General features: G+C 40.0%; 2 protein-coding genes across 7 annotated transcripts in view; both read right to left on the bottom strand.

Moving 5' to 3' along the window:
* Positions 1–7,718, bottom strand: part of tnrc6c2 (trinucleotide repeat containing adaptor 6C2) — a 115,261-nt gene extending 107,543 nt beyond the window's left edge. The window contains exon 1 of the mRNA XM_072463870.1: positions 7,617–7,718. The gene's annotated coding sequence lies outside the window, so the exon portion shown is untranslated. The remainder of the gene's footprint in view (positions 1–7,616) is intronic.
* A 2,889-nt stretch (positions 7,719–10,607) lies between these two features.
* Positions 10,608–26,823, bottom strand: part of septin9b (septin 9b) — a 62,311-nt gene continuing 46,095 nt past the window's right edge. For 5 of the 6 annotated variants that reach the window (XM_072462239.1, XM_072462238.1, XM_072462236.1 and 2 more), the window contains 9 exons: positions 22,960–23,130; positions 20,430–20,558; positions 20,220–20,301; positions 19,418–19,555; positions 16,600–16,717; positions 14,072–14,167; positions 13,877–13,973; positions 11,934–11,985; positions 10,608–11,642 (listed from right to left, as the gene is read on the bottom strand). In XM_072462239.1, the coding sequence (XP_072318340.1) occupies positions 11,429–11,642; positions 11,934–11,985; positions 13,877–13,973; positions 14,072–14,167; positions 16,600–16,717; positions 19,418–19,555; positions 20,220–20,301; positions 20,430–20,558; positions 22,960–23,130 (1,097 nt within the window). In that variant the 3' untranslated portion in view covers positions 10,608–11,428. Of the gene's footprint in view, positions 11,643–11,933; positions 11,986–13,876; positions 13,974–14,071; positions 14,168–16,599; positions 16,718–19,417; positions 19,556–20,219; positions 20,302–20,429; positions 20,559–22,959; positions 23,131–23,781; positions 23,893–26,823 lie in introns of those variants that run through there. The other variant, XM_072462242.1, reaches the window with a different exon arrangement.

Raw genomic sequence — 26,823 nt, 5'->3', positions numbered from 1 at the left:
GCTCCGTCTCATTAATTAAGATAAAATAAGAGAACGTTTGGAGATGGGAAGAGGCCATTTGCATAACGTGATGACATGGCTGGAAATCACTGCGATAAACATATAGCCCGCTCATTCATGAATATTCATCTGTTCAAAGCACAGCCAACTCTCAACATCAAAAATAGATGGTGCTGGTGGAGTGGAAACAATCTTATCAGCAAAGCCATGGGTGTCATACAACGCTTTGTCCTGCACCGTGGAGAATGTTCCTCGCTCACTCCACAGTATAACTCAGTTTACAGTTCTCGATAACAGAAGCTCAGAATAACATCTTATATTGGACCCGTGACGTGCCTCAAAAGCTAGAGCCACTTGGACAAGTGTATCCTTAAGCAATGTTAAATGTGAACAATATGACCAATCCATGAGCACCTATCCGTAAGTGTTGCCAAAGGAAATCCGTTTTAAAAATGTTAAATAGCCTTGAACAATGAAATAGTCAGCGGTAGAGCAGAGGAGGTGAGAGAGGCACACAAGCTGCACGGTACAGAGGGTTTATTTAAGGCTCAAATTAGAGTCAGAGCAAAGGCGCAGACTAAAAATTAACACTTAAATGACAAATGATTACCTTTTTATGAACTGGAATACAGTGTTGAAGGGTTCTGTGTGTTTGCATTAGAGAAAGTAGGATTATGTACGCTCTATTATGAGGCTTAATAGCTTTATTTTTGCTTCTTGTTGTTGAGGTTACCACCACAAATCATCTCACTCCAACAGTTATTTGATGCCCTAATCCATCTACTCCTACTTACTAGAAACTGGCACAAAGAGTATTTCAGTTTGTTATGAGAGACATATAACCAGGGGCACAAGAGTTTGTGCTAGAACATTTCCCAACACCGTTCACCAATTTATTTTTTGCCCGCTTGATCTAGTATAGATTGTGTTTGTCTCTCGCCATCAGCAGATTTATAATGAACAACAATAAACTGCAGAGAATTAATGTGTGTCTATTTGCTGGCATGTGAGTTTGTTCATAATACAGTATATCCCCCGGAGCACAATGTGAGCTCTTCAGCTGCATCCAAACAAGTGTCCCAGCAGCACAGTGGGAAATGAGCTGGTCAGCCAGTGAGAAGAGTGCAGACGCAGCAAACAATGCAGCCACTGCAGGACAGACATAATGGGATAAGTGGCAGGTTGCAAATGTGTCAAGTCGAGTGTGAACACCATGTTAGATATGCAAATGAACAGTTCAACCTATTGGTTTGGCATGCGTGACCCATCTTCTCATTCAGCACACAACACAGTGAAATCAGACTTGTCAGGAATGTCCTGCAGTGCACCACTTTACACTGTAAAATGCATGTTATGGGTAATATGTGGGTTATTATTTCACAAAAAAATATGAATCAATCTACAACTGTAAGGCCGACATGCCACTGCTGCTAGTTTACAAAAGATGTTCAAGTGTATGCATGTTTGCTACTTGTATTTTGTACCTTATTTGGGACTACAGAGCATTGTTCAATGTAGACTGAGAAGTATGAGTCAACACATTTACAGTTAACTAGTTAAGCTAACTATTGCAGTCCTCACTGTCTAAATAAGTATTACATTTCCATTGAAATATCTCACACATGATGAGTAATTAGAGAGTGAGGAGACAGAGGAGCTGGTGCACCTGTAGTAGATCAGAGCATCTGCTCCAATGTGGCCCGGCTTATTGTTGATATGTGAAGCTGCTGCTGCTGCTGCTGCTATCGCACAGCAGATTAGTCAGATTGTTGAGCCAGTTCAAATGCATACAAACAGCTCAGTGCTCTGCAGACTTTCCTTTTTCCCTTCAGCTATTCATCTTTTTCATCTCTGCGCCCTTAAAGCCACTGAGTTTGCTTTTCGTTATAAATAAACAAATGAGCAAAGGCCGATGGTGGTATTAAGTGTGCAAAGGAGGAAGAGATTTATAAAGGTAACAAAGCCACAAAAAGATGCAAAGGGAGCGGAAATGACCTGGGGCCCGAGGCTCCGAGCTGCTGTGAAGAGACGTCAGATGCCCTTAAGGTTCAAAGAGGAAAAACTTGATTTTTACTTCTGTGCATTTTTCTTTGTCCTTCCAGCCCTGCTTCCTCCCTCCCCTCCCACAATCCCCCACCCCCATTTTCTAATTTTCCTCAGGACGGAGGTGCCTGGCTGCCTGGCACATGACATTGATTTCCATCAGAGCTTGGAAATAACCTCAGAGCCGTTACCAGGACAACCCGCATCTACCTTTTTACATTTTTGCATATTAGAGTTTTTTTCCCCTCCCGCCTCTCTGCTTTTTTCTTCTCATCGTGTCGGACGCTGCTCACCAAGCGACAAGATGACAAATGCTCTCAGGTGGAGAAGGGGGCGATATTAGAGGCGGGGGGCGGGGGGGAGACGGTGTGCAGAGAGAGGGATATTGATGTGTCCCTGCTGGGTGCTGCGGAGGCAAGACAGGGAAACAATAAAACACCGGAGCAGTGACACCGATGGACTCCTACCTCCTAATTAACTACATAAGGACAGGCATCAGCAGACAGAGAGGGGGAGGATGCATGCTGAGATATTAGGGAGAAAAGACAAACCAATTTGAGCTCTATTCACGCAGTCACACAAACAAACACAAGTGACAATAAACAATACTCGACATGGCAACCACAATTACACATCTCCTTCTTGTTTAAGCGTGTTTATGATTTGTCTGGTTTACACAAGTAAGTGCTCTATGCCCACATCAAACAGCAGTTATAGCTTTGTAAAGATAAAGAATCATAAAGTAGCAACACAAAGGCGTAGATGGTAAGCTAGTTAAACGTTGCCTGAAAGGTGTTGTTTTTTGCCAGATCTCACAGCACAGATGTCACTGTCAGCACAGATACTGGGGCTTTTGAACGACTTTTCCATGACTTAACACTTATCTTTAACTGGCAAAGTCCTTCATCAAAGTAAGCACCAATAAATCCCACAAAATGAATTATTAATTATTAATAAGTGTGGCACTATTACTATACACAGGAAAGGTTTACGACACAAAGATTTCTTCGAGTCCATTTTGTTTGACCTGTATGCTAATTATCAACGCTAATGAGATCACGTGTCTGGCGGGAACCGATATTGCATCTGATTTCCATTCAAAACGTTACCCCCCCCAATCAGCGGGAACGTCTCAATTTCATACCGCAAGAGAGATGAAAACGTTACAAACAAACTGTCTGTCACGGTATCGACAAACACTGCAGGCCACTGTCACTGTCACCCGTGTTCACTCCAGTCACACACATCCATCTTCGTCAAGCTCCTCTTGTGTACTCTGGCTTCAACTAAAGCAGAAGGAGTTGATGGTTGTTATGGTCACATGTTCGAGAATAGGAACAGATATACGTGTTCTGAGAAATGTAGGGGAAAGAGCGTCCAGTGAATCTATAGGCCAAGTCATCAGCAGTATTTCAGTATGTATCAACACTCCAGTCAAAGTGCAGCCAGGGAGAAAATTAATTTCTTATTACCTGATTATATCATTAGGGTTCGCCTGAAGTGTCAGTTAAATATTCCACATCAGCGCTTTACCAGTATAGCATATAGCAGGGTATGGGCCTGAGGAATGAGGAATGTGTAAGCAGTGCTGGGGTTGAGCAGGGCAGGCCAGTATTGTCAGTTTGATTTGGCGGCTGTAATCGTGTGAGACATGCCTCCCTTATCCCAAGGAATAAAAGACTGGCGCAGGCAATATGCTGCCAGAAAGCAATTTGGTCGAGTGCTAGTCCCTCGCCTGGACACACACCGACAATCACACACACTCAAAAGTAGAGTGGTGTGTGCCCTGCTCATTTTATCGTGGGTCACACTCAAGCTTTTACCAATACCAATACAGTCCTGTGCAAATAGCTCAGATGAAAAAAAGAGAAGCTGGGAGCATAGCATACGTTTCTTTTGTGTTGGGATTTTCATCAAAAATGAACCACAATAACTTAAGTGTTGTCATGATACTAACATTTTATACTTGATTTTGATACTAGAAAAAGGCTTGATACTTGATACTATACTTTTTCCATTTACGACATAATTCAATTTTCAACACATAATAAACGTACTTACTTATAATAGGTCTGATATATATATACAAAAAACTATTCAGCAAATATCTCCCATTTTGTGTTTGTGAGTGGATAGCACATATGCCAGGCTCTGCAGTTTCTCCTGCAATTTGCTGATTGTCCTTCCTTCTTTCATCCCCATTTCACTATACTGTACTTTAGTGTTCATGCATTTGGTCCAAGAATATCCCTGAATGAGAAGATTGGACTTTGAGTCCAAGTTTGTGTATCATACCACTAACATCGACTTGAGTTGGCAAACGTCTACACATTCTGCTGCTAATCTAATTGTATTACTATTTTACTATTTTTATAGATCAAAATATTTGATGAAGATTCTGTCCATCCCAACCCACTGGTCCAACTCACTGAGGATTTCAGATGTGACCGGTGCCTGAGCACATCCTGCCCCAGCTCCACCACATGCCACAAACACAAAAACAGGGAGTGGAATTTAGAGGCCATCAGATGAAAGAGAAATGAGAAATCATATCCACAACATTGCAGGGGCAGTGGCCAAGGGTATATAAAGGGGTGTATAAAAATGACATTTCAGCTGTGAATCCATCTCCTTATGTATCCATAGCTCAGAATATCCAGATAAGTCTTCAAGGCAGCAACGGTAAACAAAATTGATCATTACAAAATTCATGAGGTCCAGAAATCCTAAGTTGGGTCTACTTCCACCTAGAGGGCAATGTTATTTGTACGCGCCTCGCAACAAATCTACACAGGCAGTGGCTAAGGCAGAGAAAAGGGCAAATTTGCATACCATCCATAAGGGTGAAAATCTGATCATATAAATGTAAATAAGGTGAGCTTAACTTATATTTTCCTTGGGAAAACAGTGAATTGATAACATGAGTGAGCGAACAGCAGAAAAGGGGGGGACATGGATGGAGTGAAGAGGGCTCCAAGGGCTCACAGATCAGTATCTGAATTAATGTTACGGACTGGCAGAGGGAAATTAGCTTTATGTGTATGCTATTACCACTGAAGGACAGCAGGAGGCAGCATAATATCAAGCAGGACAAATTCATATGCTTGTTTATTATTTAAATTGGAAAGTAAGCCAACAGTCCAATGTCAGACATATAGGTGGATGAAATGATACGAGTGACCGTCCTTGTCAGAATGTGACTTCCACTAATTTGTTTAGCTGGAAGGCACAGACTCAATGCGACAGTGACAGTGGAAAGTTCATGGCTGAAAAGATACAAGACAAGCTTTCAATTAGACTGTTCAGGGCCATGCTGTTCTACCTACAGAGAAAATAAAAGGACCATATCCCTGGGTGTATGTACACAGCAGTCTTAAATCTGATTAGGTTCCCCACCTATTGTGCCCCCGAATTTGATCTTTTCAAAAATCCAATTGGGTCTTCCGCTCGTTTTGACATATCATCAAAAGAGTAGGTTGGCTGTTGTGTAGAAGGAAGAACAAAAAACGGAAATGGAATTAGCTGTGAGGGAGTGATTCTTTCTTAAAGGAACAAAATGCGATTCACATCATCATGACCTCCATAGGGGTTTCATCTCCGCACGGCAGCCAAGATGCCAACTCAGTCAATGGCGCATGAAACTGGCTTCTTTTATTGGCCGGGTATTCAGTTCCTCCTGGATATATGTCCTTGGCTTTGTAGCGCGGTCCACCCATTACAGCTCGCACCGCCCGGCCCACACCTACCTCCCTATCCCTTTTAATTTGGTTCCTCCTCGCTTCCATTGCTGCATAAATACAATCAGCCTTGTCAAGAAAGACACTGACCCCCCCCCCCCATTGTTTCTGATTGATTATGCAGAGCGACCACTGCTTCAATCTCCCCCACAACACCACGTATTTGAATTCACAGGAAGTTGGCCCGATGCTAACATATCCATCCCCACGCGTCCAACGTCCACCTCCTGACCTCATAAGGGCTCTCCCAACTATAAATCATCCATCGGCCTCAGTTACAGCGAGGACAGCCCTAAAAGAAAAAAGTAATGTGCGGAGTGTAACCTGTTGTCAGCTTTATGCCAATGTGAAAGAAGGGGAAGTGAGTTTGTTCATGAATATACACAAGGCATCATAGAGTGTTCGGTCAAGGTCAAACTGAAAGGGAAGAAACTTATTTGAAAGAAGAGAATGTATACAGTGCACCATGTCAAAAAGGATGGTGATTAAAGTAGAGATGAGTGAGTAAGCTATCGAATTACTGAATCAAATCATTGAAGTTAAATCAGAATATCAGATGTATTGTTTATAACTAAAAATAACTAAAAATACTGCAAAAAGGGCTGACGAAAAATTACTCCAATCTAACTCTAATGCTATTGCACTGTATGTTGGAAGTATGTGGTTTTGATGTGACTTTGTATGTTTACATGTATAGTAGGTAATTCAGCACCAAATATTTCCTAAAACATGTACCATATATATTGTATTTAAACTCTGCGTTGAAGATGATTCTTTATACATTTTCAGATTTCCATACTGCTATTATTATATTGCAAGAAGATTTTGGCCAAGGCCAAACATAAGGAGAAATTATCTAAGTGGTAAATATTGCTGGAAGTAATATTTACCACTGGACGTACTTTGTTTTAATGTCCACACAGCCCTCGAGGGAGCTGCCACACAGTAAAAGATGGCGACGTGTGAAGTCATTGCTCTTTTTACTACCACATTTGGAGGTAGATGTTTTGTCTTTGGCAATGGTGGGTAAAAGAAAGCAACTGTCCTGCCGTGTCTACGCACCTTGAAGGCTCGCGGGGGTCTATATTTCACTGTCAATTGCCGTTGTTAACATGCAACCAGCGTTCAGTCGCACTATGCATCAGTGTGGGCTTTAACTGATGTGCCAGTCAGCCCCATTAAACCCAAAGCTGTCCCTGGGCAGCCCTTTTGTCTGTACTATTTGTTCCCCACAGCAGCACTAAACAGCGGCTCCTATGGCATTCACTTGAGCAAAACAATCTTTCCCTCCCCAGAGAGGTGTACCTACTCCTCTCCCACCTCCACTGGTGACTTTAATGAAATATGCAGCTGTCTTTTAATCAAAACAAGCCACATTTGCATTTCCAGACTGGATTCCTCCTCCTCCACGCTGCCTGAGTGAGCTGGCAGCGATCCAGGCAGACGGGCACGCTGATGTTGGATATTGGCGAGATCAGAAGGGTAGCAAAGGAGGAACAGGCGTGTAGATGGGGGCAATGGGAGGAAACGACGAGGGCAGGATGAGCAAGACCATGGCTACTAACAAGCTAAGCCCAAATTAAGCAAGGAAACAGATGGACGTGGCGCATTAACATGCATCAACAACAAACAGGGTGCCACGCTTGCGGTTGGCAGAGCTCAAGGGTGAACCGGGCAAACGATAAGAGAATACATGGTCTCTGGACGAATTTGTTATTTGGTTCATTCAAACGTAAACAGAAAATCGGAGGCAAGGAAAACTAAACGCTATTAGCATGCATCGTTTTAATAAATGCAAAATCATTAACGATCCCCTTGTAATTACCGACAAATTACCTTGCGTCGATTATGCTGGTGGTTGTCTGCAGATTGGCGAGGGACACCAAGTGGGTAGGAAGTAGAAATCTTTGTTTTTGGGGTTGTGATTTGCAGCAGCAGATCTGAAACACATGTGTCTGTGTCAAGAGACCTGGACGAGACAGAGGCTGCTGGAGGATGTGCTTATGTGCGGGGACAGATCAGGACTGGCACCAACCGGCGTTAGCTGGATCACCAAGAGCGGTCGACAGATGGAGGACTTGTACTGTGGAGGTCATCATCATGTGCTGGGTGGATTCTGGAGACAGGGGAACAGCATGCTCTAATTAATACATTTGATTCCACTTCCAATGACTTATTTCCACAGCTTAGTTAGGTGTGGTCTTCATTGGTGTTCAAAATAGTAAAAAAAGGAAAATTTTCACACATAGAAACAACATAATAGAAGAATTATACACTGGTGAACCATTGGTGAAATTAAAGCAGTATTTACCGTTCCAGAGGTGGCATATCACCTGTAAGACTCCATGGAAATAGAAAGTTGAAACCAAACTTCTGAACATTCGTCATGGAGAGAGATAAGTTTCATGCTGTGGAATATTATTGCCAAAGGAAGTACATGTCCATGGAAACAAGCAGTAGGTACAGCTCCTCCTCCAGGTATGAGTTTGTGGAGATGAGGAAATGTGTCCATTTTAACACTATGCAAAGCTTTGACATTAACACTTACAGGCTACTTCCAGGAACAGGAAAATCCCATAAAACGTCGATAGTTGAACACAGCAGAGTTGAATGTGTGTCAGTTTCTCACCTCGAAGTGTCATCTGTCATCACGTCGAGTCCTTTCCATCACCTTCATCATCACAGGGGTTTTCCACAGATCCATTTAAAGCAGAAGAGTCTGGGGAGAGCGACGTGTGAAAGGCTGACAAAGACAACACATTACAATCAGCAGGAGGGTGAGGAATACTGTGAGATGAAAGTGTAAATGAGACACACAGATACAAAACTGTGTGGAGAAGCTACCAGACTACCATCCTCTGCCACGTTACATACATGTTAATGCACATGTGTTCTTGTCCAGGCGGCTGCGTCTATAAGACAGGTTAGACTAAACATTTGAGCACCATTAAGATTTTACTTAACAGTTTGCCTATTTGTCCCCAGTATTATAATTGTACTTCCTGGTCGGACATTGGAAGAAAATATGATATAGTAAGAGGTAATAACCAATTACACAGTTATGATTTGACAAACAAGAATACCATATAACACCTTCATGTTGTAGAATGATTATTTAAACTGTCAGACAATTGTGTCAGTTAAGTGTAAATTATCTGTTTTCAATGGCACGTCGCATATTAAGATAAGATAAGATATTCCTTTATTGTCCCACATGGGGAAATTTCATTGGTGCAACGCAGATTGATGACATCACAGAGGGATTCCGTTTTAGAAATCAGCTCTACATACTATAATTTTAAACTTTTTTTTTTCAAAAATGTCTTCACAAACTGTATCTTAACTGAAATAAAATTATTATTACCACAGGTTCCACAGTATCCTATCAAACGAAGCCGTCATTAGAAAAACAGGAGACCCTGTCATATAAACTTTAAGCTTAAAGCTCATTAGACATGTTCTCATGTTTTTCTAATTATGATGTTTAGTGAGTTAGTCCCAGTGGTAAATAATAATCATCAGTCAAGTTGCAGCACGTGAAGACAATTTGACAAATAAAATTTAAAAAACAGGAAGTAATGCCGCGTTCTACAACAGAACAGAACATCCACCTATGTCATGAAAAAGCACCTTTCAAACTGCAGCACGAACATTTGCACGCTAAATTTTTATGACAGTTTAAGCAATCATTTAAAAAAATTAATGTGTTGACAGATGTAATTATTTGTCAAATTATAACTATTGTATGATTTAAATGGATTTTGGTCCTTGGTTACAATCTGGTTGCTAAGTAACAGTTAACTCATATTTTCATATTGTCATATTTGCTGGGCATGTCAAACCAGGAAGTAACATTATGAACAATCCCAAAATTGCCAAATATGAGAAAAACAGGACAATGTTTGGTAAAAACTTAAATATAAACATATTGACAATGTTTTACTTAAAAAGTGTAGTCTACTGTGGCCTTTAAGTTATACAAACCTCGTTGTTGTTGTTGTTGTTGTTGTTTTTAATGGCGGCTGGCAGCCAACTGCAAAGGTGCACTCATTGCCACCACCCACTGTTGTTGTACTAATCAAAGTATGTGTTTCACGCGATAGTTAATAGATCCATTGTTTCACGCTGTAACATAAACAGAGAGAAAGAGGGTGAGAAAGCTAAAGAGAGAGAACCTGAAGGGGAAAGATTTATTTTTTATCGCGCACCATGTGTTGAACTGATATTATAATAGATCCATGGGGCGTACCCTATCCAGATATTATAATAGATCCATGGTGTTGAAGCATGACGTCACACTTTGACGCCTCCTTACTCCGCCCAACTGACGGTGATTGGACAAGCTGTTACACATATGCAAATAAACAAATACAAAAATATATACACACAAATAACACAAAAGACCAAATTCAAACGGCAGAATATCACTTTATTCTTTGATATAACAAAGATAAATCTTACTCTATAATACCGCAACAAAGTACACAAGTTCTATACAACAGTAAACAAAGTGTAACCTAATAACTGTCTTGGAAAAAGGGAATATCTTTTGCTAGTTTTTATAGAAAATAGTTGTGAAAATATAGGACAATATCTATCAGAGGTTCTCATCTTTAAATATCAGCAACTTTTCTCAAACTCAAAAGGATGTTTGTTTAAATAAATGATGAATTGGAGTACATTTAAACATAAATTGAACTTTTGTGATAAAATGCATAGCCTACACTCAAACATAATGGTCTATGGGTATTTACCAGACACAATGCATTGGTTACATTTAACATACACATATAAATACTATTCATAATCAATGTATACTATGTGTGCTTCTCTTTTGAACAAAACTTTTATTTGGTTTACAGTCAGACAAAAAAAGTTATAAGGGTGGCACAAATCACTCTCGTATACAATAATATACTGTATGATCAAAAACATCAGCAATAAAAATACAATACTAATCAAGCACTGTAAAAACACATGGTTTAATACAATATGAACTGGCAAAAGAGGTTTTAAAAACATCAATGTAAGACAATAAAAAGTGAGGAACCATTCAAAACTGCTCCACACTGTCATCACTGTGTACACTGTGGAGGTGTCAATAATCCATTTTGAACTAAACACGACTTTTGAACTCGGCATGACTAAATAATCCTATGCAAAGCTATACATCACAACACTACAGTTGGGTTTTGGGTACAAGTATGTAGAACATTTTTGATAAATATTTTTAGTTACTAGTAATTTTGTCAGAGGTTTGTGGACTATATAATGCCTCAATAAAGCCAAATGCAGCATTTGAATACTTCTGCTACTACTGCAATCATAACAATCCCTTAAAGAAGCCTCATGATGTGATGTACTGTGCATCTGCATGAGGTCTGGCAGTGTAGGTAATGGAAACTGATGGACCGTCATGGGAAAATATGGAATAATGTAGGATTGCAGAAAAAATCTTTATAATGTAATAGTGACTTTAGGCGCACCTGTCACTTAAATAAGAGTTGTGGTGCAGGTAGTAGGATCTCTAAACTAAAATGACACACTTCACAGCATAAGAACGGGACTTGTTATGTAAACCAAACATCTCAATGACCTTGTGCATCTAGTTACTTCCTGATTTCTTTTCAAACTAGGATCGTTTTTGTCTACATCTCATGGGACATGACTTCATGCTGCGCGGCCACTCCGTTGGCTTGTGACGGGGCATTTTGCATCTCAATTTGACCATTTGTTTTCGGCAGGAGGACGGGATGTCCAGAGGATTGAGAGTTGTTGTGGTTCGACTCGTTTAACCGGCGGACCCTGTATGTCTCGTAGTGGATGCTCCCCGTGATGTCTTTGATGTTCTGCATGTGAGTCCTGGAGGAGAGAGAGAAGTGTTGGTCAAATGAGACTTAAAGCTGGCGTAAGCGTGGTCAAGGTTGCCTGAGCAGCATCGCTCAGTATGTAGTCATATACAAGGTTTAGTCATGTATATACATATTTTTTAATAAGTGTCTCCAAATACCATCCTTTTCCTCATAAACTTGGGCAGGGGCGGGTACTGGTTTATGTTTGTATGGATTATGACAGCAACTTTAAAATACTTGGCTTTGTGGTGTAATCAACACAAATAAAATAAAATAAAAAGTATGGTATGTACTTCCTTACCGTATAAGGAGATCTCGCAGGTAGGCAAACTCACAGTGTGAAATGTTCTCAACTGCAAAGAAAAAAATAATACATTATTCGTGTATTCTTTCAATGAACAAAGACTAATATTTCAAGTACAATCTCTCTAACACGCTGCAGTGAAATGTAATTTTCTTAATGGCCACTAGATGGTAATATAACACATTAAAATAAATTCAAGGGCACTCTAATATGATATGTGCAGCAATTTTCATAAGCCTAGATAACACACCTCCACGTTCAAATAATTTAATGCATCTCTCCCTTTTTATTGGAGAAATGTAAGTGAAACGTTTTAACAAACTCCCATGACAAGCGACTGCTGCCTCCAGTCAGGCTAACACACTCTTAAATTATAGATTATGTCAAGAGCATAAATGAAAAGAGGAGGGTGCTATTTATGTAAAGCTTTGAAATCCATGAGCAGGAAATTAAATTCACTTTGAAAGGACTGAAGTGAAATAACTGCTGGGTCTGCGAGTGCTGATTAGTCACGACCAAGGAGAGCTCTAATAACTTGTTAAAAAAGCAAGCTGTACCACGATCATGGGGAGGCCTAGGGATGTCCCAATGTGCAGAAATACAATTACATACAAAAAACTGTTGACTCAAGACAGATTTAATTAGCTATTTGCCTTCAGTTGGTCTGTGGATCTGTTTTTCTGCCTTGAACGCGTGTGCTTTGATCTTCAAGTGCACAGAACTGGAATCATACTGGTGATGTGACAAAGGGATTGGGTCCAGATTTGGAAACAATTATAATCTACGTTTGTGACTTTTATGCAGGCTAGTTCATGGAATTGAAAACTGTAAACTATTGGCTACACAGTATGTTCCTTCTTTCTTTCTTTCTTTTCTTTTTTTACACAGGATTTTAATGGCTGAGCTGAGCATGAAATGGGGATAAGAGAGAAGGGAGGACATGCAGAAAATTGTCAGATCTGGGATTCGTACTCACGACACTGCTGCCGGCTGCACATGAAGCCTGGCATATGCGCTGCCGCCTTAACCCCTCGTCTACCAGGCAGCACAGAGTATCTTCCTTTTCCCTCACTACCAGTCTACACTTTTATATTGTAGACAGTTTGTTTCTGCTTGTGCTCCATTTGCACACACATTCTTTTTTTTGTCGTCCACCAGAGCAGCAGTGAGATGAGGACATCCACCTGCACACAGTCTCCTCTGGCAGCCCAAAGCGGAGTTTTGGCCAAGTCGCTAATGCAAAGTGTATCAGAGCTACTGCACACTAATGTGGGCTGAGACCTGGGGCAGCCACAGTAAATCTGCTCTTCCTGTCAGCAAAGTCTCCCTAGTGACGCAGTCAAAAACACACAGACGTTTTCACCAGATGAACAGATTAAACTGTGCCGGACCAGAAACTTCACACATTCTCCACGTGAAGACAATCTGCTGGTTGTGCGAGTGTGTCCACACAAGGGGATAAATATAGCAGGTACTTGACAACCAAAATTACTTAGATTTATTACAAAATTACTGATTTTAGATTACTTGGGAGAGTTGCAATTTTGTACCGTTGCGTTGTCAATAAAACAGAAAAGTTTCTCTCCATTTGTCTTCAACACATCACAACATCACAGATAAGGCAAGTCATTTCACTAAAACACAGTTAACATGATTGACATTTAATTCAGCTTTCCTCAGTTTGACCATTTTGTGTTTATAATTTCACTTCGTGGTTGGCAGCAGACACAACTCCATGACAGTTACCTAGCAACCATACTGTAAACAAGGGCCAAATCTCATCTAATTTACAGACTGATAGAAATATGAGACCACCAAATTATTTTTATCTTAAATTTCATTTTAAATATTTACCACAGGTATTATCCCACCAAACAAAGTTATAATTATAAATACATGAAAAGCTGTCATATGCACTTTAAAGCCACCATTAAATGTACCTTCAATAGTCCCCCATTTGGTTTTCCTTCCAAGGATCCTCTTCCCGTTCACCTGGTATTCCTGGTCACTCCCCACAACAGCAAATGGGATCATCTCCTACCATACAATACACGGGATCAATAAAGTTAATTACGAATTCGTGCTCAATACAATATGATTTTGATGTTTTATGACTGTTTTATGTTTCGACTTACCCTGATCTTGTCATTGATGAGTCTGTCCTCGGCGTCCTCGTCAAACTCTTTTTGAGGGTACACATCGATTCCATTAGCGCGCAGCCCTTCTCTAATCTGCACAAGGACACATACGGCAAAGCAATGTTACCAAGACCATAAACAAAGCTAAATTCGACAAGGACAGCGTTGCACACGTACTGTAAGCAAGGGCAAAGTATTCTATAACGACAATTGAGACGAGGGCTGGAAAACGAAGAGAGTCTGATTGGTGAACTAAAACAATCAATCAAGTCAAAAGGCTCAATCCATCTTCCACCGGCCCTGCACTGCCCGGCGGCAAAGACATCGGTCATCATAAAGAGACAATACTTTTCTGTTAACTCGTAGCCATGGACTCTGAATCAGACACAATGCTCAAATTAGATCAAGACATAACTTGTGGTATTGTCAAATCATATGTTGCTTAAAAGATGTACCATGTCGCCACCTTCTTGTCTCAGTGGAAATATTATTTTGCCTTAAGTGGAAGCGTAGGGGCAGTATAAGCGTATTGTGAAATGTATTTTATATCGTCATTCAGAAAGTAACATGTTGCAGCTTCATAAAAGCTGTTGTTTGATCACAGCCTCATTAATTGTTAGTAATTGTTAAATCGTGGCGTTTATCCTCACATAATCGAACTAAAATGTTTTCATGACATCTCCTCATGAGGAGCTTAGACAGAAGTCGGCCTGGTCCGTCAACACAAAAATCCACCAATTGTAACTGTGCCCTCATAATAACAGACATGTTAATGAAGGGCAGCTCAATCTCACAACTACTTTCTCTGCATACAATGTTATTCCCCCAAGCTTTCTCCGAGTTACAGGAACCTGAACTGAAACCACAAATGCCACAGAGGAACAGATTCTTCCAGCTGGACAGACCGAGACCATCGGGTTCACATGTCAAATCAGAGAAAAGAAACGGGAGAAAACATTTTGGCACACCATGTTTTTGGTCAATAATCTTCAGGGTCACACAGTGCAGATGCAGCCAACCAACACAGAAGCAACATGAACTCTGCAGCAACTGTGCCAGGCCTCAGTTCTACCCAGGCTTTATTACCGCTTGGACAGTACAGACAATGGGAAGGCGGAACCGATAGTGATTTCTTATCCAAAATACATAATTGAGGCATTAAGAGACATAAAGCAATACGAAAAAAAAGCATAATAGAAGATGGAACGCAGCAATTCTGTCTCCTGCAGATTTAGCAGTAAAATCAAATGAGTGAGAGAGTTTGAAGTTAAAGGATTATGCCTGATGAGGCTTAATGAAACAATACATGACTACAGTGATTATTATTAGTATTATTGGCCACATCTACTAACAAAATACATAGTTCAAAAGCCTCTAAAATATGACCCAAAATGGAAAGATAAGACCAGGCTTGCAGAAATACATGCTCAACCAAATGAGTCACAAATGTCTTCTCTCTGCAATTTCTAAGAATAACATGATCAAATCTAGAAATTGCTTGGCTGACCCCTTGTGGCTGCAAGAAGCAACTACATCCCAGTGACAAAGCTATACTACTTGATATTTCTTTTTGTTAAAACATTATGACGTATACAACAATAGCAACACTTAATACATACCAAAGCACAATTGACATTTTCAGTATTCCTCAATAATTCACTGCAAATTCAGTTTACTCCAAAGTGCCACTTAAGACGAGACGGAGGGTGAAACATTGACACAACAAGGACAGAATGCATTAATTTCATTGCAGACATTCTTACTTCTACGTTAAGTGTCTCTTCATTCGGTCTCCAAAAGCTTCCAACAGAGCCGAGTCGTGAACTTGAGTGAACCCGTATAATCACATATAATTCAGCGGTAATGAAGGGGCAGTGTGAGCTGGGGACTGGGCAGAGGTCTGAACATCAGCCAAACTGAACAGGTGCAGGGCACGGTTGGGTAAATAAACCTGCGGCGGACTTTGTGGCAGTAACAGAGATGATTATACGTGAGTTCCCATGGTCCTCTGTGCTACTGTGATGCATTTGGAGGCAGATGGCTGGTGCTTCCTCCTGTTACCAAGCATGCAGTACAACCTGGTCATTCACTGAAATGTTGTCGCATTTTCTGTTGCCAGGTAAAGAACTCACACTGACTGTATCAACAACCCAAATTTCATAAAATCAATAAGTGTAGGAAACATATTTTTGAACAAAGGCTTATTTGTGCAAATCACACCTCTATATTTGACACTGATATGGTCTAGTCTTTCTGCAGCAGTCTCAGTTTAGTTTATTTGTTAGCACGTCCAAACATTTAGTAGCGTTTCATTGCCATAAAACTACCAGGAGAGAGAAGAGGTTTGGCATTCACTTTTCATTACACAAAATACTCAAGGGGAGAATATTTACCGTTAGTTTTTTTAATCTAATCTCTGATCTGCACTACGTTTTTGAATTTAAATCAGAATTTCTAGATGAAATACACGGATCACATGTCCTTGTAGTAGCACCCATTGTCTCATGCGGCGCTGCAGAACCCACCGTCTGTTTGAAGAAGTCCCTCTCCTCCAGTGTGAGCGTGTCTGCCTTGGCAATGACGGGGACAATGTTGACCACTTTGCTCAGACGCCGCATGAACTCCACATCAAGAGGCCTCAGGCTGGGAAAAAAAAAAGACAAGAGCATGAAACCTTATGCTTAAATAAGCTCCAGCGCTTCAGTAAAATCATATACAAATAGGAACGAAAAGAGCATAATTCAACACAACTTTACTGTACATTTGTTTTAAGTAACCTAGCTGAGGGCATGTTTCAGGTGAGAAATGACACTCAACATGCTTATAAATGTAATAAAATATATATCATCTTTTTTAATGTATTTGTTGATGCAACATATGATATTGTTCACTAGAGGGCAATCTGGGCCCGTGTCGTAACTCATTTTCATTGACCGTCAATACTGCCAGCCTACAATCAAATATTGGGAAATATTTTTTGTTCTGAATGAATGTGTCATGCACTCATGTCATGTTCTACAGAATATAATAATAGTATTTATTTTTTAAATTACAACATGTTTTACGTCATCTTGTGAGGCTAGTATGTTAAAACCTGATGAGGTCCTGACATTGCTCTTGGCCCGATACAATATGTTCCAACAGGGTCAGCCTCAGTCCTGTCATTGTGCACATTTACTCATGTTCTCTGCCCTCCAATTAGTCTGGACCACCAAAGGCCATCTGAGTTCATCCACCATGGGGCAGGTGCTGTCAGTCCACTCAAACACTCAAAGTACTGCAAGGCTTCTGCACGCTACAGTTCATTCAAACAGAGTACGCTGCATAGCTAAAATAAACAGGCCATACAAACACCTTTAACAAAACAGTTTAGCATGTATTACATTATTATTTGAATGACCTGCATATGTAAGACGCAACTATATTTCAAAAGATAACCTTGGTTGAGCAAATATGAGAAACAAAGACGAAATTCACCACCTCAACATATGCTGTATGGACATAAAAGATTCATGCACAAATGTACGTTTCTGCATGCATGCATAATGATAATATGTAGGAGATGTATGGAGGGTACCAAGGGATTGTGACTAATGAGCTATCTGGACCAACCGACACAGAGCCAGTGGCTTTTCCTGCCGCTTGGCCACAAACAAGTCCAGAGTGGAGAAGTGTCAAAGTGCAGCCTTCCTTTTTTTGTGTTCAATGAGGAAGCAGCAAAGTACCCAGAGGGAAAACAGTGACGCTTCTGAGGCCAAGGCTGCGCTGCGCTCCACTAAGCACTGTTCATCTCACAGAAACCAACAAAGATACAAAAACGCTCACATGAAAATTACTTTAAAGCAGTCTTATCAGATCAGAACAAGGGGCCAAGCGATTCAAGACTGTTGGGATTATCAAATCAAGACAATTACACTTTCCCTGCCATTGGTGGACTGTGGTCATTGGCTCTGCAGTATCAGTCTAATGTAAGTTGAATTGATACCAGGCCTACAACAAGGCAGCGCAAATTCTACAAAATGATAATAGTAAGGGTGAACTACAATCTAAGACATGAGGGGAGGGTTTTGTCTGTTGCTAAATGTGAAACTTTTTTCTTTTTTTTACTTGTTTCCTGGCATATTTTGAAAGATGAAGCAGAGGAAGTATTTACATTTCATGGTTGGTTTGGAATAACAGTCTTGTTTAAACTTTTGTTTGTTTATGATCTGACGGTTCTGCATGACCACATATGAGATCCACAAAGAAAAGACTTGTGTAGTGAGCGTGGCGGAGAGGAGCAGCTGCATCATGAGCCCCTGCATCATGAGCCCCTGATGACGGCTCAGTCAAACACACACAGACCCCACTCACCAGGACATGCAGGGGCACAACTGTTGAGTTACAGATATCAGGCAGCTGACAGTGAGAGCCTGTGTTGTGCACGGTCATTTGAGAATGTACAATGTGCTCTGTATCTTCCCGTTTAGAGCCAACAAAGGACTTTTGACCATGCAAAATGATTGTTAATCACTATGGGAACTTGTGTTGTCATAATACTAACATTTCAAAAGGAATAGGCTTGATATTTGATACGGATTATGATACATGAATTATAATAAAACAATAATTAAAAAAAACTGTATGTTATTCTTTTTTTACACAGTATATAGTAGGATTTCCTTTATGTTAACGTGTCTTATACCAGGTCTGATAAAGCTCAAGATCATTCTCAAAAGGTCAGATTTTGCTCTGTTTGTGGGATTTTTTTCAATATCGTTCAAATTAATATCTAGGTTCAATTGAGACTACAAAAACAACACTGCTTTCCACTATTACTGGTGTAACTTTCTGATATCTACATCTTCTACTTTACAACAATGAACAGTATACACATTGGCGTGGCCATTGGAGCACTTGAAATCCAAACAGAAGCAGTTGTTGAGTACAACAGTAAGCTCACATTGACAGCTTAATAAATCCAGGAACTATTTTAGAGACAAAATGTTTCAACCATTTTACGAGTTGTACGTTATGCAAAGTGTTGAATATATATTTATATATAGCTTTTCATGGGGCAACGTGGAGTGGATGGATTTTGAAGCGTCTACGGATATCACTTACAAATGCACGCTATTGATTATTACTTTCGAGTGTAGAATGACTGAAGAAGAGACTGAAAATGGTATGAAGAATCCAGAAAGTAAATCCACAAATGTTGAACCTAATCAATTATATTAGATCAGGATTATAATGAATCAACCACAATATTTAGCCAACAAACTCCCCCACACTAAAAGGCCTAATGAAAACCAGCAATGTTTCCCGATGACAGACCAAGGCAGAGAGGGGGGACAGTCTTACCAGTGCCCAGTGGGAGGGATGAAGTAGATGCAGCAGTGCACTCTGGAGTCTGGGATCGTCTTCTTTCGGTTGATGTGGATCTCCTCCTGCAGATACGCTTCATACTGATCATTGATGAACTTCATGATGGGCTGCCAGCTGAAAACAAATGTTGATCAGAGGAGAACGGGAAGACCAACAAACGGCAGCAGGTTTGCAAGGAAAGTATTTTATTAATTGTTGTTACAAATAAAACGTGCATCTTTCTCTACTATGTTTTTGTTTTGTTTTGAGTGAGGGCACCAAGGAGGAGCATCTTATTTGTTTATCTCTCCCCTTGTGATTTTACTGTATGAAAGTAGAGGTCTCCATATCTTGTGGGATTACCTGATAGACGGTACTTAGATTTTATTAAGAGAATCCATTAGAAATGTGCAAAAATGTCTGGAAACGTTGTGATGAGATTTAAATGTAACAAATAACACATAATAAAGTGTGCACCGAGAAATTAAACCACAATAGTGTGGAAATATCACTTTATATGTAAATTTGAGAGCCTATACTCCATATTTAAATTGCTACTTCAATTAGTTTATTTGCGTATAATATTTAACTTTTTTTTTTTAATCTGGTTCATATATTGTATATACTTACATCTCAAAAATAACAAATGCGATATAAAAATATTTTTGTCATATCTCTCACCTCTACATGAAAGATACCTTTATTAAATGGCAGCTCAACCGTTATGATTTACAGGGATCGTTGCAAAATTACATTTGAAAAAGTGACAAATCTAAAACACACGGTTATATCAGCTCACCAGTTTTCATTATTGATCTGATCTCCAAAACCGGGAGTGTCGATAACAGTCAGCTTCATCCGCACCCCTTTCTCTTCGATATCTATTACCAAAAAATATATAAATATATAAATTAAAAAAAATACATGAAAATAGCATACAACATACAGTAGGTCAACATAAAGTGAAGCCCGTTTCGATTAAAAGTCTGCATAGTGTCTGTCAACCCACCGTGACTGATTGACTTGATCTCAACCGTCTTGGGGATCCTCGCCTCTGGATCAGGCTGCACTGACTTGCGACTCACTTTGGATTTAAACAGCGTGTTCATCAGAGTGGACTTCCCCAGACCGCTTTGCCCTGAACACATGGATCGCAGGTACCATTGAGCAAAAGACGATACATGCATCCCAAGAGAAAACCCAAGCGTTAAAAGCATTGCATCTTCTTCATGACCACAGTAAGTCCCTTTTTTAAACTTAAGCACCTTAGTACCACTGTATCAGCTGTACACACAAGAATGGGATGTTGCAGTAAACTGGAACTATTAATTTATTTTCTAACCTCTTGTGGCTGAATTATGATACATGCAGTCCTTTGTCAAGAGGAGTAAATACAAACAACCATGACCAATGTTGCTTTGTTGAGAGCACAATCCCATCCAATGCATGAAATATAAAGAGTAAACTTATTCCCCTACACGTTTACCATGAGACATGACCCATCTCAAGTTCCTTATCAAATGATGGGTGTCCTTCCTAAGCATACCATTATACAAATGTTTGCCTTTTAAAACCAGACGTTTTCCCAAATTCTAACCCTGGAACACAGCACCAAGATACCGCGGCTGCCCCATTGCATTATTGGAATCAAAAGGTCATCTGGCTCAGGGCAGGGATTAGGCAAATGCATCTCACAGAGCAGACACAGGAGACGGAGCCAAGGCAGCAGCTGCTACAACCTTTCACATCCACAAACATCAAGAGACACCTCAGTTAGCCAAGATTGTGTCATGATTGTGTATTTCTAGAGTAAAACTGAACTCATCTGACTGAACACCAATGATGCATTGTCATGCACCACTTCCCATGATATTGACACTTTCAAGTTCCCTCACTTATTGGCACCGTTTTGCAGATCCTCTTTTGGTGCTTGGTTTACTTTTGCAAGTGAAAATCTGCACAGCAGCTTTTGTCCTATGGTTGGTACACGGCCAGTTTTAGCTGCATTGAAATAAAATCTTAGTTTTATTTTTCTACAATTCTAAATACCATTGTGTGATTTAGTTATTTTGCCATTTAAATTTAACCAATGGCTTTAAATAAACCTTTGGCTTCATTTGCAACAGCCTCTCACCGAGAGATGATGATTTTGGAGGATCAGGAGGAAATACACAGTAAGAGGTTGGACTTAAGTGAGTCGTCAGGCAAATATTTGCACAGACAGTGTCAGTAACTGAAATCGACTTGGTACTGTGCATGTTTGAGCATATCTTTATTCGGCTTCGCTTATGTTGTCATACGTTTCACAACACAGACTTAGATCACATGTTTAATAGGCTGTTATTGAGCGACATGTGTTCCCATGTCTCAAGCTTTGCAGAGTGACTTTGGAAAATATGTCAAGTTTCACTGCTTGGCATGAATCCCAGTGGATCTGTGATAACATGCCACCTATTAAGGCCTAGAACTAAATTACACCCTTCAAGCTACAGTAAGTAAAAGGTGATATGAACAACACCACTGTAATGCAACAGAACAGGGCAATTAAGTCGGTTTGAGTAATTACTTAAAATCAGTTCAAATGAAACAGAATTACAGTCCACCACACCAAAGCTGTTTTTATGATGCTTTGATGCAACACTTTGGGCTTTGTGACCACTTCACACTCAATTAATAATAACCCTTAACGCAAGAAATACACACAAAACTGTGCATCTTCACTTTTTAAATGAAATGTTTTGCATTATTCCCCGAACAGTTCATTCTTTGTGGACTTCGGTACCCGACTGTTCACAGCGCCTCGCTGCCCGACTGCGTGTGCTCGAGCCTGCCGCAGTAATCACTGTGATTATGCCACTTTGAGAGTAACAGCCCACTCTTATCCTCTCAGCTGTGTGGCTGTTTGTTTGTTTGTTACATAGGAACATAAAAAGCACTCACTTAAAAACACACCCTGCTTACATTTTTTAGGAAAAATACATGTCTATAGTTACATTGAGCATTTCACTTTTGCATTTCAAAGTGGAATCTACGACTGAAAAAATAGGGCTTAAATAAATCAATGGGCAAACTGATGGTTTAAGTGGCACCGATTCATCCCTCCGTCCCCTCAAGCAGAGTTAAGAGGGCATTAAAATGCATCTTCGGTCTTGAAGTTGAAAAGTACGGTAAGTAGAGTAACACACATTGCACCAACTTAAGGACTGGACTGATACCATAATTGACATACACAAAATGAAAAATAAAATAAAAAAACACTTCTGAACTCAATCTAACCCTATCAACAAAATTGACGGATGGGATTGATATTTTGGACTTAATATGCTTAACCTTTCTTTTCTTCAGATATATTTTTTGCTTATTTTGTTTTCCCTCTGGTCCTTGTTTGTTGTTTAATGTGCTAAAAAAAAAAAGAGGGTAGCACATGGCCCTAAGTAAAGAAACATGTTCCAACCAGTAAAACGGCAAATCACAATGCAAAAACACTACAAAAACGCATCAAAATGATCTTAAAAGCTTTGTGAGAATGCATTGCTTACCAACGACCATGATGTTGAGCTCAAAGCCCTGCTTCATGGCCTTCCTCCTCATCTGCTCGAGGATGGCGTCGATGCCCACGTAGCTGGAGTCGCCTGCATGGCCCTGGTCCCCTTTGCCCGGATGGTGCTTGGCAGATTCAGACATGGTGTGGCCCAAACTAACCTCTGACCCTAAAACAGAAAAGACACACTCATTAAGTACAACGTTTATACAAATTGAAGTAGTTAAAGTAACATGTTCAAAGTACAGGCACATTAATAAGAGCAGACGTTTCCTGTGTGAAACAGGATATTCACAATAGATTGCGTTCACATGACATCACAACATTATAGACTCTTTAGTTTTACACTGAGCTGGGAATAAATCAGACTATGATTTGTTGTTTAGTAATCGGATTATAGATTTGTTGGCCTGACCGATCCCCATCTTTGTCAGTGTAAGTAAACAGAAGAACTGAATACCATAAATTAACATGGGAAGTTTGTGGAGCCAATCTCTAACACATACTGATAAGAGTGACATTTGGGATCATAGGTTTTGATATTTCTTCCAAAAACAGAATCTCCCATAGAGTTACATATGCCCCTGCCCTGCATCGGAAATTATATCATCAAACTATGGTACTTCATACATTCCTCTACTTTCTCTACTTCCTCTACCAATATTCAACATGTAATAAACAATAAAAATATACATTGAATTTTAAAAAATGACTGCGCTGAAACAAGCCCAAAATATTAGCAACAAGCAGAAACGAAGTACAAGTTAAAACCCTGCAAATTCTTTGCAGTGAATCACATCTCTGGACAATCACTGCTTACCTCAACCCAGGTATAAGTTTCTTGTCAACAAAGACTGCCCTGTGGCTCTGACAGAACGACCAACTCAACAGCTCTGTGTTTATCTGAACATTACAGTTTCTACTATCGCACTGCTAGTGTTTCCTCTTCCTGTTGTGTAAATGCAACAGTCACAACAAACCACAAGTACCATAAACTCAACGGATGTAGAAGCTGCAACAACCATTATAAACCTATGACATTGATGAAAATTGTCCCTGAAGGAGACTAAAAACAAGAACAAGTGAAATTTAATCTTGAGATCCACAGACAAAGAGTAGCTGTAAAGCAGGGAGATTACTTTTCCACTTTTGATTACCTCATATTGAGTTAACTCATGTTTCTGTGCGACTTTGTCCTGGGAAGTGTTTCTAATAACCACCTGCTTTGGTCCATCCAGTGTTGTGTGAGCCAGTCTCATCAAAACATAACGTGGAGCCTCGGCAGAAGTGATCACCGGTAATCCATGCAGGATCATTTCTGACTTAGCAGAGACAAGTGGTTTGATAGTTATTTGGGGCATTAATAAACTGCAATATAATATAAAACACGATATAATGCAACATGACACAAGGCAAGAGTTTCAACTGTAACATTACTATCTAAACCAAACAGAGAGATACTTTCAAAGATGTGGGATGTACAAACTGAAGACCATTCTAAAGTGGAGCATAGAATCCATGACCTCCTTGCATATCTTTTTAGACTGAATAATAATAGAAAAGGTCTAGAGTTGAAAGCAAGGACATGCCATTTTCTCTGTCACAAATATAATTTTCCTAGACTCCCTGGTGTTGCCCTTCCACAACACCCCGAAGAAATATTCTGTGAATGTAGCAACGTGATACTACCACAGAAGTAACGGCATGCATGTCCTTAGAAAACCCGACATAAAAATGCCTTGGATGGTGTAAATTGTGACAGAGCAGTGTCCAAGTGAATGCATTTGGATGTCTGCATTATGTGGTCGACAGTGGAATTAGTAAAACATACATAAATGACTCAGTGATGTGCCGTAGGCCAGTGTAATCATGTGCTGACCATCTGAGGACATCTGCCCTGCAGACATTGACCAGACCAACTGCCCACAACAACAAGAGCTGTTTAAGAACAGACTAACACACAAGAGGAGGGCATTTGAACATCAGTCCATCCGTAAATCTAAAAATAAACAAGACAAATAAGAAAACAGTGCTTTCCATTACCACTGTGAACTGCACTTCTGGATGACTTGGCTCATTACAAAGGAACATGATCATACAGTATGACTCACGTCACGACTCACTGGCCCCAGCACAACCCACAGTCCACAACCAAAATGGTTCTAAAACAAAGTTCTGTACAAAAACGGAAAACAAAAGAGAACTATTATTTTAGACCCAAATGATTTTACTTGGGCTCAAGAGGTCTCATCATTGACCAAATCCATAAAATTTGCAGTGAATATGACATATCTTTACAATCATGTGACACAAATGCAGTATTAGTTGTATAATGGTGAAGATGTGCGTGGTATTTCTTTGCATGAATGACTAAATCCCATCAAAGGGAGAACCAAGGGCCTTCCTCTTCAAGTCTTTTTCATTTCATTCACTTAACGACTGCTTATCGCTGTGAACAAACAGACATGTAAATGTTACGCTTTGAACAGATCAGATAGCTAGGTTATATGGCTTTTAATCATAAACAAAGATAGGCCTAAAGTACTTGCCGGGTAAAACTGAAGCAGTCGACAGATGAGAAGAGCACTTTCAGGGAATTTTAAAAGCTCATTCATGCAGACAATGGCACCATTTTATTAGCATACGCGACTGTTTGATGTTTTGGGTGATTAAGCTTGTATTCATTTTAACCGCGACCTGTTCGTTGGTGACATTCCTTCCATTTATCTCTCTTCATAGCTTAGTGGAAGTATAAATGTTTTAGTAGATCAAGCACCACCACCACAATTAAAGCAGAGAAACATTCCGCAAAGTCAACGTTGCACAGTTTAGTGACAACATACATTTGCCGAAGTGACAAAATATGGAAAATATGGATTCAAATTCTGGAATGTTTTAGGGGACAATACATAAGTAGCATTAGTGATAAAGATAATAACTCAACTACATTACAACAAACCCACGTTCTTGTCTGGTTTTACTCAGCTTAAACGATTGCTAATGTTTCTCAAAAAAGGTATGAAAATGTTACACTGGCATGAAGCAAAAAGCATCATCCAAAAGCATCACAATTACTTTGTTCTCTCCTTGGATACCTGGATACTCTTCTGTTAGTGTGGGCTCCCTCACTTTACATGGACATATGCAACTCAACACTCAACACAGGGCCGTCATTAAAGTCCCATCAGGCACATTCATCCTGGCATTGAAGCTTGAATCCTCACAACGATGCCATTGTCATAGGAGCCTTCAAAATATGTCTAAGTTTGGCTTGTATTGGTAGCTGTTCAATGTCAAATCGGAGTTAGGCACGTTCAGGCGCAGTCATTTTATGAGGAAGTTTGCTTTGGAGAAAGGAAGTCTGTTTCTTCACTCACACCGAGTGGCCTTCACTGCAGCTTATTTTAATGTACGTCGTTCCCATGAGGTGACGGCTTTAAATCTTTGTAGCCTTTCAATTTCCAAGGCGCTTCAAAGCCTGGAATACATTTGCATGCTATCTGTGGTGATGAGATTTGACGGCCCCCTCAGCAGACAAAATGCAATGTTTTGAGTAGAAAAAAGCACATTTTCCACATGAAGTTCATATAAAAATGTGCAAGTTTACATAGAGTGTCAAGGAAAAATGTATGACAAAGAAGGACCTGGCGTTAAAGCCATAAAACATGCCGTGTCCAGTTGAGCTTAGCTTGTGCAGGTGTGGCCTGTTCAAAGTGAATCATTACATTATAAAACCAGAAGCTCTTGAACGGCACAGACTTTCTCCAAAGCAATAGTTCCACACTGCACAAGTAATGTCGATGTGCTTAAAGTGATGGAGCCATGATATCCTAGTTGGATAGATGAGAGTCTAGTCTATAAT

The sequence above is a fragment of the Eucyclogobius newberryi genome, unplaced genomic scaffold, assembly GCF_026437365.1.
Source record: "Eucyclogobius newberryi isolate DKJ021-1_F unplaced genomic scaffold, fEucNew1.0.hap1 SCAF_4, whole genome shotgun sequence".
Taxonomy (NCBI): Eukaryota; Metazoa; Chordata; class Actinopteri; order Gobiiformes; family Gobiidae; genus Eucyclogobius; species Eucyclogobius newberryi.
Note: the sequence above shows the minus strand (reverse complement) of the source record. Positions and strands in the feature narration are given on the sequence as shown.